Source organism: Cibotium barometz, chromosome 59 (genome assembly GCF_041138505.1).
Source record: "Cibotium barometz isolate CiBa-2024 chromosome 59, ASM4113850v1, whole genome shotgun sequence".
Lineage (NCBI taxonomy): Eukaryota > Viridiplantae > Streptophyta > Polypodiopsida > Cyatheales > Cibotiaceae > Cibotium > Cibotium barometz.
The window spans coordinates 18,668,723-18,682,675 of record NC_141104.1 but is presented as its reverse complement, the minus strand read 5'-3'; the positions used below and the strand labels follow the sequence as shown (position 1 = coordinate 18,682,675).

Genomic DNA, 13,953 nt, shown 5'->3' with positions numbered 1-13,953 from the left:
GCCTCAACTCACTCTAGTGTTTGTGAAGTGCTAGGTATCGGGTCTTCGTCTCCCAAAAAAAAAATCCCCCTCTTAGGTTTCTTTTTCCCTTCTTCTTTTACAAGAGATGCAAAAAAAAAAAAACTCTCTCTCACCCAACCTCCTCACCAACCAATCTCTCACTCGTCACCCACCCTTTTCCTCTCTCTTCTCCCCTTCCCTCTCTCTTCTCCCCTCAACTCTCCTCACCGACCCTTTTCCTCTCTCTTCTCCCCTTCCCTCTCTCTTCTCCCCTCAACTCTCCTCACCGACCAACCCAACCTCCCCTTCTCCCCGATCAAGCAAAAAAATAAAAATTTAAAAAAAAATCCCCCGCGACTCGGTTGCTAGCTATACCTATGAGAGCTTTTGATTCTTGAAGGGCTTTTTGATGAGGCTTGCCATGGCTACGGTTATGGCTATGGAGCTTGCCGGAATAGCTCCTATTCAAAGAGAGTGAAGCTTCTTTTGGCTATGGTTATGGCTATCTTCGGGTTGAGTAGTTACACCATTGGAGAAGGTGATCTGCAACATCTGGAGCTTCTTCTGAACCGCATGCCCAAGATTGTCAATGGCTCCCTTTACCACAGTGCCCTTTCTTCGCTTCATTATGCAACTACCCATGGCCAACCTGATATCCTCTTGCTACTTTTGGAGAATGGGGCTATGGTGGAGGCCTTGATTCATCACAACCAGACACCATTGATGTTTGCTTGCTTGAGCATGGTAGAGTGGCTTGCATTGAGCTAATGTCCTCATATTTGATGCATCCCGTGGTCCCGTGGGAGATAAGTGTGAAGCAAGCCTCGGATTTGGGGGCACACCTTTGCATGTTGCGGCCCGAGCTTTCCTCTTTGGCTGCAGGGCCCTTGGTATGGCCATCTCTGTGGTGGCAGTTTATGAGCAATCTTAACACACTGAAGCAAAAGTTCTGTTGGAGGTTGCCTTGGCAGATGCTAATGAGGCTTGGGAACAGCAGATCTTTTTTGTTAATGAAAAGTGGATCTTTTATGTACTGGCCATGGCCAGATTTCATTTTGTATCTTGTATGCCTGGACTTCGTGCCGGAAGTTTTGCCTGGACGAAGTGGCCAGATGATTATTGTTTAGATTGGTTTTTTGCTTTCGTTGAGGTTAATCTTCATGTCGGATGCTTTGCCCGAGGGACAACATGGTAATACAATTAGTGCTATCTTGCTGGATGAAGTGCCCAGGAGCTCTCAGAAATAGCTTGTTGGATGAAGTGCCCAAGAGCTCTCAGAAATAGCTTGCTGGATGAAGTGCCCAGGAGCTCTCAGAAATGGCTTGTGGGATGAAGTTGCTCATGAGCCTACTTGACTCATTTTTTGTGCATCTCTCTAGAAAAAGAAGGTTTGCTTGGAAGGATCATTGTATAAGGTTTACCTGGGAACCTACGTGCCGGATGTTTTGCCCCCGGAGGCTAGCTTGCCAAAAGAACCACCTATGTTTTTCTTGGCATTCACCGGGACGGTGAATTGAGTAGTAGTGGGTGACCTGTGGGTTGGGAAGCCAGGTCCTCCACACCTCCACCAAGAGCTGCCACCATCATCTCCGACCCCTTAGACCACTGTCCACCGCCGATGTGCTCCGACCACTCCGACCCCTGGTGCCCTTTGATGGCTCTGACCGCCAGTGCCCTCCTGATGGCTCCAGCCTGCCGGCCGTCACCGCCTGTGTTCTTCGATTGCTCCAACCGCCGGTGCCCTCCGACATCTCCGACGTGCATGGCCAACTCCGATAGCACTCATGGAGACAACACCCCTCTCCCTTTCCCAAGGCAGGGAGAGATCCTGAGCACCTTCTTCCTTTCCCCTCTCCCTTTCCCAAGGCACGGAGAGATCATATTGAGCACCACCCGAGGAGGAGGACACCGAAGGAGGAGATAAGGGGATAACTCTCTCGGTAGCAGGATACACACAGTCTAGGACACACTCTCACAGAGGAGGACACTCTCGTGTATCACCTTCATTCTAGCACATTCATTCTATTGGAGCGGAGTCTCTCTTGTATCATTCCTTTTGGTATCGTGATATGTTGTGTTGTGCTCTGTTGGGGTTTTGTCTGTCTCTTTTTGTGAGCGAGGTGAGAGGTGTGAGTGGTGTGAGTGGTGTGTGTGTGAGGCCTGGGTACTGCAGTGTGCTAGGTTGTGGTCGGAGAGCATGGTAGAGAGTGTAGAGCATAGGTCTTGCATGTCTAGCCAGTGAGGTCGACTCATCCTTGGCGGGTATACTTCCCTGAGAGGATCCACGCTCCCTTCTCCCCCAACCATAGTGTTTGTGTCGGTTGTCCTCGAGTTCCCTAGCGAGGACCGGCGGAGTCATCCACAGTAAGCACCAAATCAATGTAATTCTTATGATTGTGGCATATTTAAAGAAACATTTCTATAACATTTTTATGGGGTTTGTACCCAAAAAGGGCTTTGAATAGTCAACCAAGACGATCACTTCAAAACACCATTATCAGAGATGATAGAGAGATACTTGATAATGAAGGTGGAAGCAAGGATGATGATTCTAAGGATGGATTTGATTCTAATTTTGATAATCATGCATCAACCATTCCTCCAACACTCTAGCTTGTGTCTTCTTATGGAGATATAGTTGATAAGAATTCTTCCTCATTGAGGACTATGCATACAGTGAGGACACACCACTAGCTCTCGAGTTTCAAGATGATGGAAAGTTGCGCACAACCATTTATTGAAAATGAAAGAAGTTTAAAATGGATTGACACAAATTATTTAATCCTTCAAAGTCTCATAAAAAAGTAAACAAGATAGCTCAATGTCTCGCTTAAGCTCTCTCACACACATGCAAGAAAAAAAGAGGAGGCACAATGCACAACCATTGACTCTCTCTCTCTCTCTCTCTCTCTCTCTCTCTCTCTCTCACACACACCCACACACACACACACACACACACACACACACACACACACACACACACACACACAAACACACGAGTTAGCCAAGATTATTCTTGATTATTTAAAAGAAGTGGTGTCCAACCATAAACAATAGCGAGATTTACTATTATACTTGCCCCTTGCATTCACACTTGGTCGGCCATCTCTTTAAAAGGCTAAATAGTAGACACAAGCTTATGACAACATCCTCCTTTACATGGACTAAAGAGATATACTCTTGACTAAAGCTTTTGTAGCTTGATACATAACTCATAAAAAAATATACATGTATATCAAAATGTGCCACAAGAAAATGTATTAAGCCCAAATGGGTGTTAACATGCCCCCCTTCTTCAGGCCAATTCCATGTTTGGAAGCTTATGTTATAGAGTTTGATGTGCAGCTAACTTAAATGCTTTCATAACATGGCTACAAATTCTCCTTCATCTATGTCATGATCCATCTGCTTCTTCAACCACACCTCGCCTCCAACATTTACCATGGAAGAATTCCATTGCCACACCAAGGGATGTGTATTATGTTGTGTGCTCTATTATGCAAGTGAAGTGATGTGGTAGTAGTGGTTGTGTGTAGTTAATGTGATGTTGAAGGAAAGAGAGGGTTAGTGTTGAAATAGAAAGAGTTCAAGACTAAGAAGGTAACCTTGGAGGTGGGCCTCATGTTCTCTTTTTTGCTTGTCAAGAGCTTTACCATGTCCTTGAGAAGTTGACAACTCATGTGTTTTCTGTAGAAATTAGGGTGGATGGAGAGACACCATGATCATACTCATGCTAATTGCATAAGACAAACTAGATAAGATGAAGATTAATGCTAATCACATCATTAAATAAATGGGCAACATAATGACACAAGAGATGGGATAATGGAGGTTGTGTATTCTTGCATTAGATGAGAGCCTCTTATATAGGCTGGAGTATAATGGATTAGGGTGTGATTAACTCCTAAGCAAAACCCTAATTATATCTAGCAGAGAGAACCCAAAAACCTAAATTAGAGTGCAAAGGAGATCTCCTCCCACTTGCTCTAGGCGCCTAGAATATGCTCCATATATTCTAATGTATGTCATAAACCATAGTCTACCAAAAATTTCTAAGGTTAAGTGACCATATGAACCATATGCCCTAATTCCCAATGTCACATGGATGATTTGTTGTATTGTTTCCAACACCCTCCCTCAACAAAATATCCATGGCTCTAAATGACAATGCTAGATCTAGTTACTGTTTACAACTCTAGTTATGATGACCATCCAAGTGCCCATAGGTCTTACTCATGGTGGTTTACAATGCTTGAAGTTGATGACATATGCTAGGATACTAGTTATGATTACATTTCACTTAGGATAGAGGGGTGACCACAGGTGGGTAGATCCTAAATGGTCTAAAAAGCCTAATCATCTTCGATGAAGTTAGCCTCCACTAAGGCTCCTTCATTTTTGTTGTCGTTTATGTCTTCGCTTGAGCCTCCACTAAGGCTCCTTCATTTTTGTTGTCGCTTGAGCCTCCACTAAGGCTCCTTCATTTTTGTTGTCGTTTATGTCTTCGCTTGAGCTGCGAGATGTTCCTGCTGCAAGTAGAGATTTCTGAGATTTGTTTCTATAGAAACAATCTTTTTCTTCGTGCCCTGTTTTTCCACAAAAGTTGCATGACTTCTTGGGGAACTCTTTCTTTGGATTTGATCCGAATCCTCTCCTGTTCTTCTTGTAGCTGCCTTTGTTGAAGAAAGCACTATCTGTATTGCCTTGAGTATTACCTTGCCTTTTCTTAATTTTTGCATCTTCTTCTAGGAGAGATGCTTCCACATCCAGAAGCTTTGGTGAGGGCAAGTTACTGAGAGTGGTAACTATGTTACCATGCTCCTCTTGAGGTAAATTGTTGAGGAGGACAACTATGACTACATCTTCTTCAATAGTCTTCTTGATCCCAGCCAGCTGTGTAAGAATACTTTTCATGTAGTTCAGATGGGTCAGGAGTGACTCCCCTGAACTCAATTTTAGCTTGAAAAAATTGATTAGGACGCTGATTTTAGAGTTCTTTGACTATGCTCCAAAAAGATAATCTAGGGTATTCCAAGCCTCATCTAGAATACTTTTCATGTAGTTCAGATGGGTCAGGAGTGACTCCCCTGAACTCAATTTTAGCTTGAAAAAATTGATTAGGAGGCTGATTTTAGAGTTCTTTGACTATGCTCCAAAAAGATAATCTAGGGTATTCCAAGCCTCATTGGATGAGTCCTTTCCATCTATGTGATGGATATAGGTATCACTTAGTCCCAAGGCTATGATGGCCAAAGCCTTCTCATCCTTGCCAATCCATAGAGTTTTCTCGTCCCTAGTGTTTGGCATTTTTTCTTTCCCATTTGTTACACCCCATAGCCCTTTTCTCAAGAGAGTAAATTTAATCTTTGTCTGCCATATATGAAAGCTATACCCTTTAAACTTGTCTACTTTATATGTACTAGCCATTATGATTAGGTAGGTCTTACCTCTTGGCACTAGATATCAAAAGACATTGTCTGAACCCTTACACAAAGTTGAGATGCCAGAGGCTAGAACCTAAAGACCCCCATCACCATAGAGATGCATATTGGAGGACAAAAACCTTGAAAACCCCTGACCTCTTGCAAGATGATAGTACTATGTCCTTTTTGCTGAGGGTTTTGTTGTTTTTGACTTCTTTCCCTTTTTCTTGGGCTTCAAATGCTTTACATTTGAGGATTCATGTGATGAGGGAATGATTAACAAGGTTAATCAAGGGCAATCATTTGGGATTTAGTGAATAAATTCACTATTTTGGGACAACCAATATGCAAAATATTGGTGGATAAAATTGATGTGTTTCCACAAACCATGAGGCCAAGGGGTTAAACCACATGCATTAGCAATACATTAAGAAGAGTTTTAGCCATAAAAACTTTGGATTAGTCATAATAAACAAAGATTAATCTCTGCTTAAGTGAAGAAGCCTTTTGGAGGGTGCACAGAGCCGGGCCGCCTTCTACACCTGCTCTATTGAAATTGTGAGACCACCACCGGTCGAAAACCCCCGTGGGTGAAAGGATTTACGCAATGCTGACCTGAGAACATCGAATTTCTCCTTTCCCCCAAAGTTTTTGGCGCCGGTTTCCCTGCAGTTTGCCGGCGGTCTCGAGCTACATTGCAGCCATTGAAGTGGTCCGCCTCTTCACCTCTAAGTTGGGAAGAAGCCAGCAGAGGCAATGTGGGCTTTGGTTGAGTGTGTGGAGTGGATTCTACCCTCCACTAGCAAGTGGCTGTGGAGGTGATTTCCACAACAATGTTGCCATGGCTAGATTAGTGATGACTAATCCTACTTTGGAAGAAGGTGATTAGGAGTAGCTAATGTAAGATTAGGATGATAACCTAGCTCTTGATACCTTGTAGAAATTAGGGTGGATGGAGAGACACCATGATCATACTCATGATAATTGCATAAGATAAACTAGATAAGATGAAGATTAATACTAATCATATCATTAACTAAATAGGCAGCATAATGACACAAGAGATGGGATAATGGAGGTTGTGTATTCTTGCATTAGATGAGAGCCTCTTATATAGACTGGAGTACAATGGATTAGGGTGTGATTAATCCCTAAGCAAAACCCTAATTATATCTAGAACAGAGCACCCAAAAACCTAGATTGGAATGCAAAGGAGATCTCCTCCCACTTGCTCTAGGTGCCTAGAATATGCTCCATATATTCTAATGTATGTCATAAACCATAGTCTACCAAAAGTTCTAAGGTTAAGTGACCATATGAACCATATGCCCTAATTCCCAATGTCACATGGATGATTTGTTGTATTGTTTCCAACATTTTCATTGATTAGATCATCTTGGGTAGATGTAGAAGGTTGGCTAACTCAAACATGTCCATATCCATCTCACATGTGGCATTGGTTGTTTATACTATAGTGGTTTTTGTTGTTGTTGTGGTTGGTGCATCTCCATGACATCTAGAGAGTCATCATGAATTTCCTCAATGATTGGCTCCATCACATCTCCATGACATCCAAAGAGTCATCATGAATCTCTTCAATGATTAGTTCTAGATCTTTGCCTTGTGTTTTGGATTCCCCCAGAAAAGTAATTATCCCAATTAATTGGCTGGTCTTGGCTAATCCTCTTGACCATATTTACATTACACTTATTGTCGTGGTCCCCATATCCATCAGCTAATCAAGGATTCTAGCTCACCTCTGCTTTGAGGGAGTCGATAGTGTGGCTGCTTCCTCTTCACTTTCATGGTCTCTCTTTGGGTCAAACTCCTAGAAATCTTACATCCCCGTCTTGCTATTTAGCTGCAAACAACTGGTATAAAGGCTAACCACTTGCCCCAACCTGAAACCCAGAAGCAACAATATCCGTTAATCCTTGATTGTAAACCAAGAATTTCAGCTCTTGTGAACCACACACATCATACACATCTCTTGATATAATGCATCAGTGTTCTAAGAGTGCTTTTCTTGTCATTGGCTATGTAATTGCTTGCCTTCATTCCAACTTACATTTCTCTCGAGTCAATTTTTAGGTTTGGGCATCTATGTTACACAATATCTTTGAAAACTCTCTTTGACATGCCTTTCTCCAAGATCTCCTACCATACCCACTTTATCATTGTTCTCCATCAAATTCATCACCACAATCATTCATAGTCTAAAGAATGAAAAGCTAAGAACCATGAGGCGGCCACTTTTCATAGCTATGAGGTTTGAGCATGTATGTTAGGCAATGCCTGTAATGAATCTATTTTATATGCCTTCTCTCCTATAGTGGATTACCAACACAATTTTTTCTAGACTTGAAATAGGAGAACCGAAGGACCTACAAATTACCACACTCATAGCTTATTGAGACTAATATTTACAATGGTATAATGAATATTGAATGATTTAGTAGAGAGAAAAGGAGTTATATGCTATAAATAAGCAAACTCCACTTTGAACCATATTTTTACACTTGTTGGGAAGCAAGCACAAAGAGGCATGCTACTATATTACTAATCTTTATGGATCTTTCCATAACCTTTGCATTGTTGGACTTGCATTGGGGAGTTGTAAATATTACATCTAGCCTATGTATGTGCTTGTGTTGGTCTAGAGAGTCTAAGTGGTGAAAAACTTAATAACATGAAGCAAAAAACATGGTCTAATAAAAAGGGAAAGCATTTTGCAAATATAAGGAACAAATCAATATAAAGCCACAAGGTCAACAAGGGCTTGGAAACTCCTCCTACTTTACCAACTCCATCAAATCTACTAAACCGGCCTTTTCCACATTCTCTACAATCAATGGGAATATGCCTACAAGAGAGTTGTTACAACCAAAGTCTAAGATTGATTACTCTTATGTCTTCGGGCCAACCATGGAGGGAGCACCTCCACCTTTTTTGTATAGCTCATCACTTTTTCTTCATTAATGAAGGATGGGAGTGGGTGGAACCTAACATTTAGTTTGGTACTTTGGGACTTTCAAGTGTGCTAAGATACTTTAATGGGAATGTTTTTAGACCTTTGCCATTAATTTGGCAAGAAATATTTTTCCCTAGCTTCCTACTCATGTATATGTTATAAGAGAAGTCTCATGAGATATAATGCAAAAGTGATAGGGTCTTTTTAAAAACCCCTTAATAAAAGGACACTTTTATGTCCCTTAAAGATACCCAACTACTGCTAAACCAAAGTACATGACAAACTACATGCATGTAGGCATGGAGGCTTTAGACTTCAAGTGGAATTTCTTGTAAAAATGCACCACCACCACCACTACATATACAATTTTTCAATGTAGATATTTAGGAAAAAGTAAATGATAATTTGGTTATAACTATATGTACATGAACTGATCTCAACAAAAGAGCAATTGTTTTTGCACAAAAGCTTACAAATAAATATTTCAAGTAATAGCATTTCCACCCTATCCATGCTTGTATGCATTGTCTACATAACACAATTGTTAAGACATTGATTTCATGTAAGCAACAAGATTATTGAGTGCATTTTTTATGGGCACAACATGACTCTGGCCAAGGGTGCAAAATGCAATGCAATGAGGATCCAAAATGTGGTTGCCTCTCTTGGTCAGGAGACTTGGGTAGCAGAAAGCCCCTGAATTGGTCCACCAGCACCAGCACATGTATCAACATATATGTCAAAGAATAATCACAAAAATATGGCGTATTTTGGACGTAATTAACTTGCAAAAATATTTCCCAGCCATCATAAATTACATATAAATAGTTGAAATACTTGCAAGTCTCATCCCTCTATACCATCATAAATTACATATAAATGGTGAAATACTTGCAAGTCTCATCCCTTTCCCGTCAAATTTTACAGGTAAGGGTGCCCATCAAAAGGCAACCCTGCAGAGAACCCATCTCTGCTCCACAAATAAGGTCCAAATAATGTCACAGGTAAGGGTGCCCATCAAAAGGCAACCCTGCAGAGAACCCATCTCTGCTCCACAAATAAGGTCCAAATAATGTCCTAGGACTGATATCACACCTCTCCTCTCCATGCCCAGCCATATGGACACCATTCTATCACTACCAGTGCAAGCATAGAACTATACAATTTACACAAGCTTGAACCACATTCTCAGCCTTCATTACTCCCAGATTAATTTTTGTAGCACCATTCTGTGTGGGTACTATCGCCCACTTTCTCTCAGCCTTCATTACTCCCAGGTTAAGTGTGTTGCACCGTTTTCTTCATCGGGACTGTCGCCTGCCAGAGTCTTTTCCTGTGCTTTTTCATACATTTTCTGAGCATCTTCAGCAAAAGAAGCCATGGACTCGAACACTGTTGGAAGATGTTGCTTGAGAAGATCAAGGGTGGTGTCTCTCCGGCCTTGCACTGCTGCCAAGTGCTGATGCTTCTCATTCTCCACAAGAGTTCTATACTGGTCCAAACGAGCCCTGTTTTCCTGCAACTTGTTTTTCGTATTTTCTCTGCCCTCCACATCCTTCTTCTCCAGCTTCTTGACGAAGAGTGTCTGCTGATCTAAGCGCTTTGCCGATCTTTCTGCCTGTTTCTTTAATTTCAGCTCATTAGCCTGATCGTCCTCTAGAGAGCGAATCACATCAGCAAAGCTCCTGACAACATTGTTGACCTTCTGCCGAGTTTCAAGGCCCACAAGCACCTCCCTCCATTCTTTCAGGAGCAGGAAGATCGGGGCCCTTTCTGTCCTCTCAGAAGAGACTTTTTTGCCAGGCTTACTTGGCTCTTTTGTTTCATAGCATCTCTCTAACCATTTATGCAGATCATTGATGTACTTTTTCTGAGACCAAATCCAGTCCTGGAAATGACTTCGCCACTTTTCGAGCTCATGTTCTAGCTCAATAGTTGCCTTCTTGTGTGCTTCACTGGCCTCATCCCCCGCAATCGAGTTCTCAAGAGTCTGCATCTCCAATGCGATTGCTTGTTGTGCTCGATGACATTCCAACATCATCTTCCACATGCTCACTAACCTGCATTTAACCCAAAATGTGTTAAAAAGTGGATTAAAACTTGCTCACTCCTACCACACATAACCAAACAAAGCTGAATCTCAAGCCAGCAATACGTGTACGGATGAGATAAGGGTTTTGCCTGCCCATACCTGAGAGGAATAGTGTAAGCTCATAATCAATTACAGAGTGAGTTTTGGGACACTTCACAATTTTCCTTGTCCTACAAACGCCTTGCATCATGTATGGGCATCCATAAACCCTAATTTTGGGCCAGTATTTGATTGCTAGTTTCTTCAAAAGAAGAAGATGCAGCTTGCAGAGAAAGAGAGCCTTCTATTTCTCTCACCATTTGGTCCCTCACCCGTCTCGACTAGTGTTTTATACACTAGGTGCAACCAAGGTGTGAACGGGGATTTTTCCACAGGAGAAAGCTAGAGCATTTTACTAGCATGGTTTGGCCTGAAAGATGGCCATACAGCATGAGCAGCATGGGATTTTATTCATCAAAGTGACTTATAATAAGTCGGGGTGTTCACATATCATTAATGATTGGCTGGACATATTATTATTATTGGGCTTGGAATGGTGGATGAAACTTGGGCATCAAGCCAAGAAAAGCATAAAGTTGATATTTTTGGACCAAAACTTGGGGTACAAGCCAAGAAAAGCATAAAGCTAATATTTTTGGGCCAAAACTTGGAGTACAAGCCAAGGAAAGCGTAAAGTGGATATTTTGGGCTGGTTCAGCCACTTTTAGCCAAAAAGGGGAAAAGCACTTCAAAAATAGAGCTAGTCGACTCTATTAAAGCAGGTTTGGGCTGTTTTATCATGATGAGCATCCCTTTTCAGCATACTGGGCGCTCTCTCTCTACAGGCCGACCTACTCTGTTTCTCTCTCTTGAGTGACTGGCTGTACAGCAGGTACAGTTGCAGGCAGCTCCTTCCTCCCCTTGTGCTGGTCGTACTGTGGACAGCAAGCCAGCCAGCTCACTCTTGCACTGGTTGTACTGTGGACAGCAGGCCAGCCAGCTCACCTTCTCTCTCTTGCACTAGTACAGGCCGTACAACAGCGTACAGCAGCACAGTACAGCATGGACAGCCACCTTCTCTCTCTTCTGGGCGACTAGCGCGGGCAGCAGTTTGACATTCTCTCTCTCTCTCTCTCTCTCGTTCCTGAAGTGTAGACCGTACAGTGGTATAGTGGTCGGGTGGATGATTCTTCTCTCTTTTGCTCAGGTTGTGCACTGGTACAGCAGCTGGGTCATTTCTTCTCCTCTCTTCACCACTCCCTTCTAGGCATTGGTTCAGGGGCTGTGTTTGAAGGTACCAGGGATTGTTTTTGAAGAGCTTTTCCAGGACTGTTTTGAGAACCTTTTCAGGGCTCTTTTGGCCATAGTCACCAGAAACGAGAAACGGGAACGGAAACGTTCGAGGAATGGAAACGGGGAAACAAGTTTTTAGGGGTGGAAACGGCCATTTCTTGTGACAATATCACTGGGGAAACGAGAAACGTCCATGGAAACAGATGGGGTCCTGAAACGGAGAAACGCGTTTCTAGGGTTTGAAACAGCCGTTTCCTGTGACTATGGTTTTGGCACAGAGTTCGGCATTGGGTTTGACACCACACCGGGCTGTTGATTCGTTCTTGGAGCGGTTTGTGCTTTGATTCCTATGCAAGTGTTTGCTGAGGAAGCTTTGTGGAAAATCCGGTGCAATATTGCACCTGCACCTTGGTTTGGTTGTACCCCTTTTATTCATTGGAATAAAGCAATTCCTACGGGGGACCGGAAGTTCTGGCTCAGTGTCATGTTCCCTTTCGCATTGTTTATGGTTATTTCCGCTGTGTTTTCACATCTTTGTTTGGCATCTGAAGTGCCTGTACATTGTTTCGGATTCCCGTCTGGTTTCAATTTCGTTTCACCTCTCGGACTTCAAAAGTAGCAAGTACGTATCCTTCTCATATCATCTTTAGCGACCCCTCAATTTAGGGCTTCTACACACATGACTAGACTGAACCACTCTTGCCCACCAACGGCTGCAATGCTGTCAATATCTCCTAAGACGTAAAGCTCCTTTCCAGCCTTCCACTACATTAGTTAATACCTTGGGCCTTTCCCTAGGCAGTGGCCACCTCAATCATTCCATTTAACCCACTAGTTCCCTAAAGATGCACCCACCCTGGGAGAATCACATAAATAGAGGTTTCCAATTTAGTAGATAACGCACGAATGCACAGAGAAGTAACCATAGTTTGCAAATTTCAGATCTGCACTTCTCAATCCATATCACGCAAAGAGTACGATGGGAAAGCCACCCTGACCATTGGGATACTGTACTATCTCGTTTGTTAATTGCTGTTTTAATGTCCATCTTCATTGAATGAGTGTGTTTGATTGATCGCTTTCGCCAGGCGCTTTCATAACACAAGGAGTGAAGTATCTAGGGCACAGTGTGAGCCGCAACAGGATCAAGATGGATCCTGATAAGGCCAAACGTATTCAGGAAAGCCATATCTGTAGAATACCACCCAAATGATTCTTGATCTAGCTTCCTTTTATACAAAATGCCGAGAAGGCAACGCCCCTTGCGGAATCCACAACCAGGAAAAGATGGTTGAAACATGAAAGCAGCATAAGCAAGCATTGACTTACTCAGAAAGCTTTGTCTATCTTGGTGTGTCCTGATTTTAACAAACCCTTCATTGAGGAAGGTGATTGTAAGACCCGTCTAGCAAACACCACGATTAAGAAAAACACACAAAAACATAATCTAGCTCACTGCCCAACCTTTTAGAGCCATTCACGCTCACCACCGAGCATGCGAGTTAATAGCATGCCCATGGCATCCCATACCACCAGGACACCCCTCCAATGTATGCACAGAGTAGTTTCACGGGACTCGAGTCCAAGTCTGAGGAGCTCTCTCTCAATGACTCCAAAAGTCTCTTGTATAGATCTCCTATAAACTAAGACATAAATAGCCCAAGCCTCATAAATACCACTAAACTCCCCATAAGATGCCTAACCCCTAGTCCCACGTCAACCTAACCTGAAGTTACCTAGTAACCCTGCTTGGGACTTGGGATGTGACATGGGGAAGTGGCTCTTCAAACTATGCATTGACTGCACAGCCTCGATCTCAAACCGTCCTTTCCATTTGATGAAGTACTAACAATATATAGTATGTTGAGACCATCTAGTACGATGATCCAGAACCAACCCCGGTTGCATCACAAAAAGTAAGATCCCTCCCCGAGAACTCGTGTATTATGGAACCCTTTGGAATTTCAAGAAGATTTCAATCATGGAGTCAAATGGTAAACCTGAAAATTTTGTGTGAAAAATCTAGAGAGAAAACATCGTGTCTAGTCAAAATGATTGGATTTTGTTTATGGATAGTCACGTGCACAAGGTAGTGCCATGGCTAATCCTAGATCTAATCCCAGCATTTAGCCCTAATCCAAGCAACAGTATCAGGTGCATACATGCATCATCATCAAGTTAGCATCCTGTCAGCA

General features: G+C 42.6%; 1 protein-coding gene across 2 annotated transcripts in view; it reads right to left on the bottom strand.

Annotated features, from left to right (window-relative positions):
- Nucleotides 1–9,174: 9,174 nt before the first annotated feature.
- LOC147605557 (protein ROLLING AND ERECT LEAF 2-like) overlaps nt 9,175–13,953 on the bottom strand; it is a 41,643-nt gene continuing 36,864 nt past the window's right edge. For both annotated transcript variants that reach the window (XM_086792994.1, XM_086792995.1), the window contains exon 5: nt 9,175–10,454. In XM_086792994.1, the coding sequence (XP_086649120.1) occupies nt 9,662–10,454 (793 nt within the window). In that variant the 3' untranslated portion in view covers nt 9,175–9,661. The remainder of the gene's footprint in view (nt 10,455–13,953) is intronic.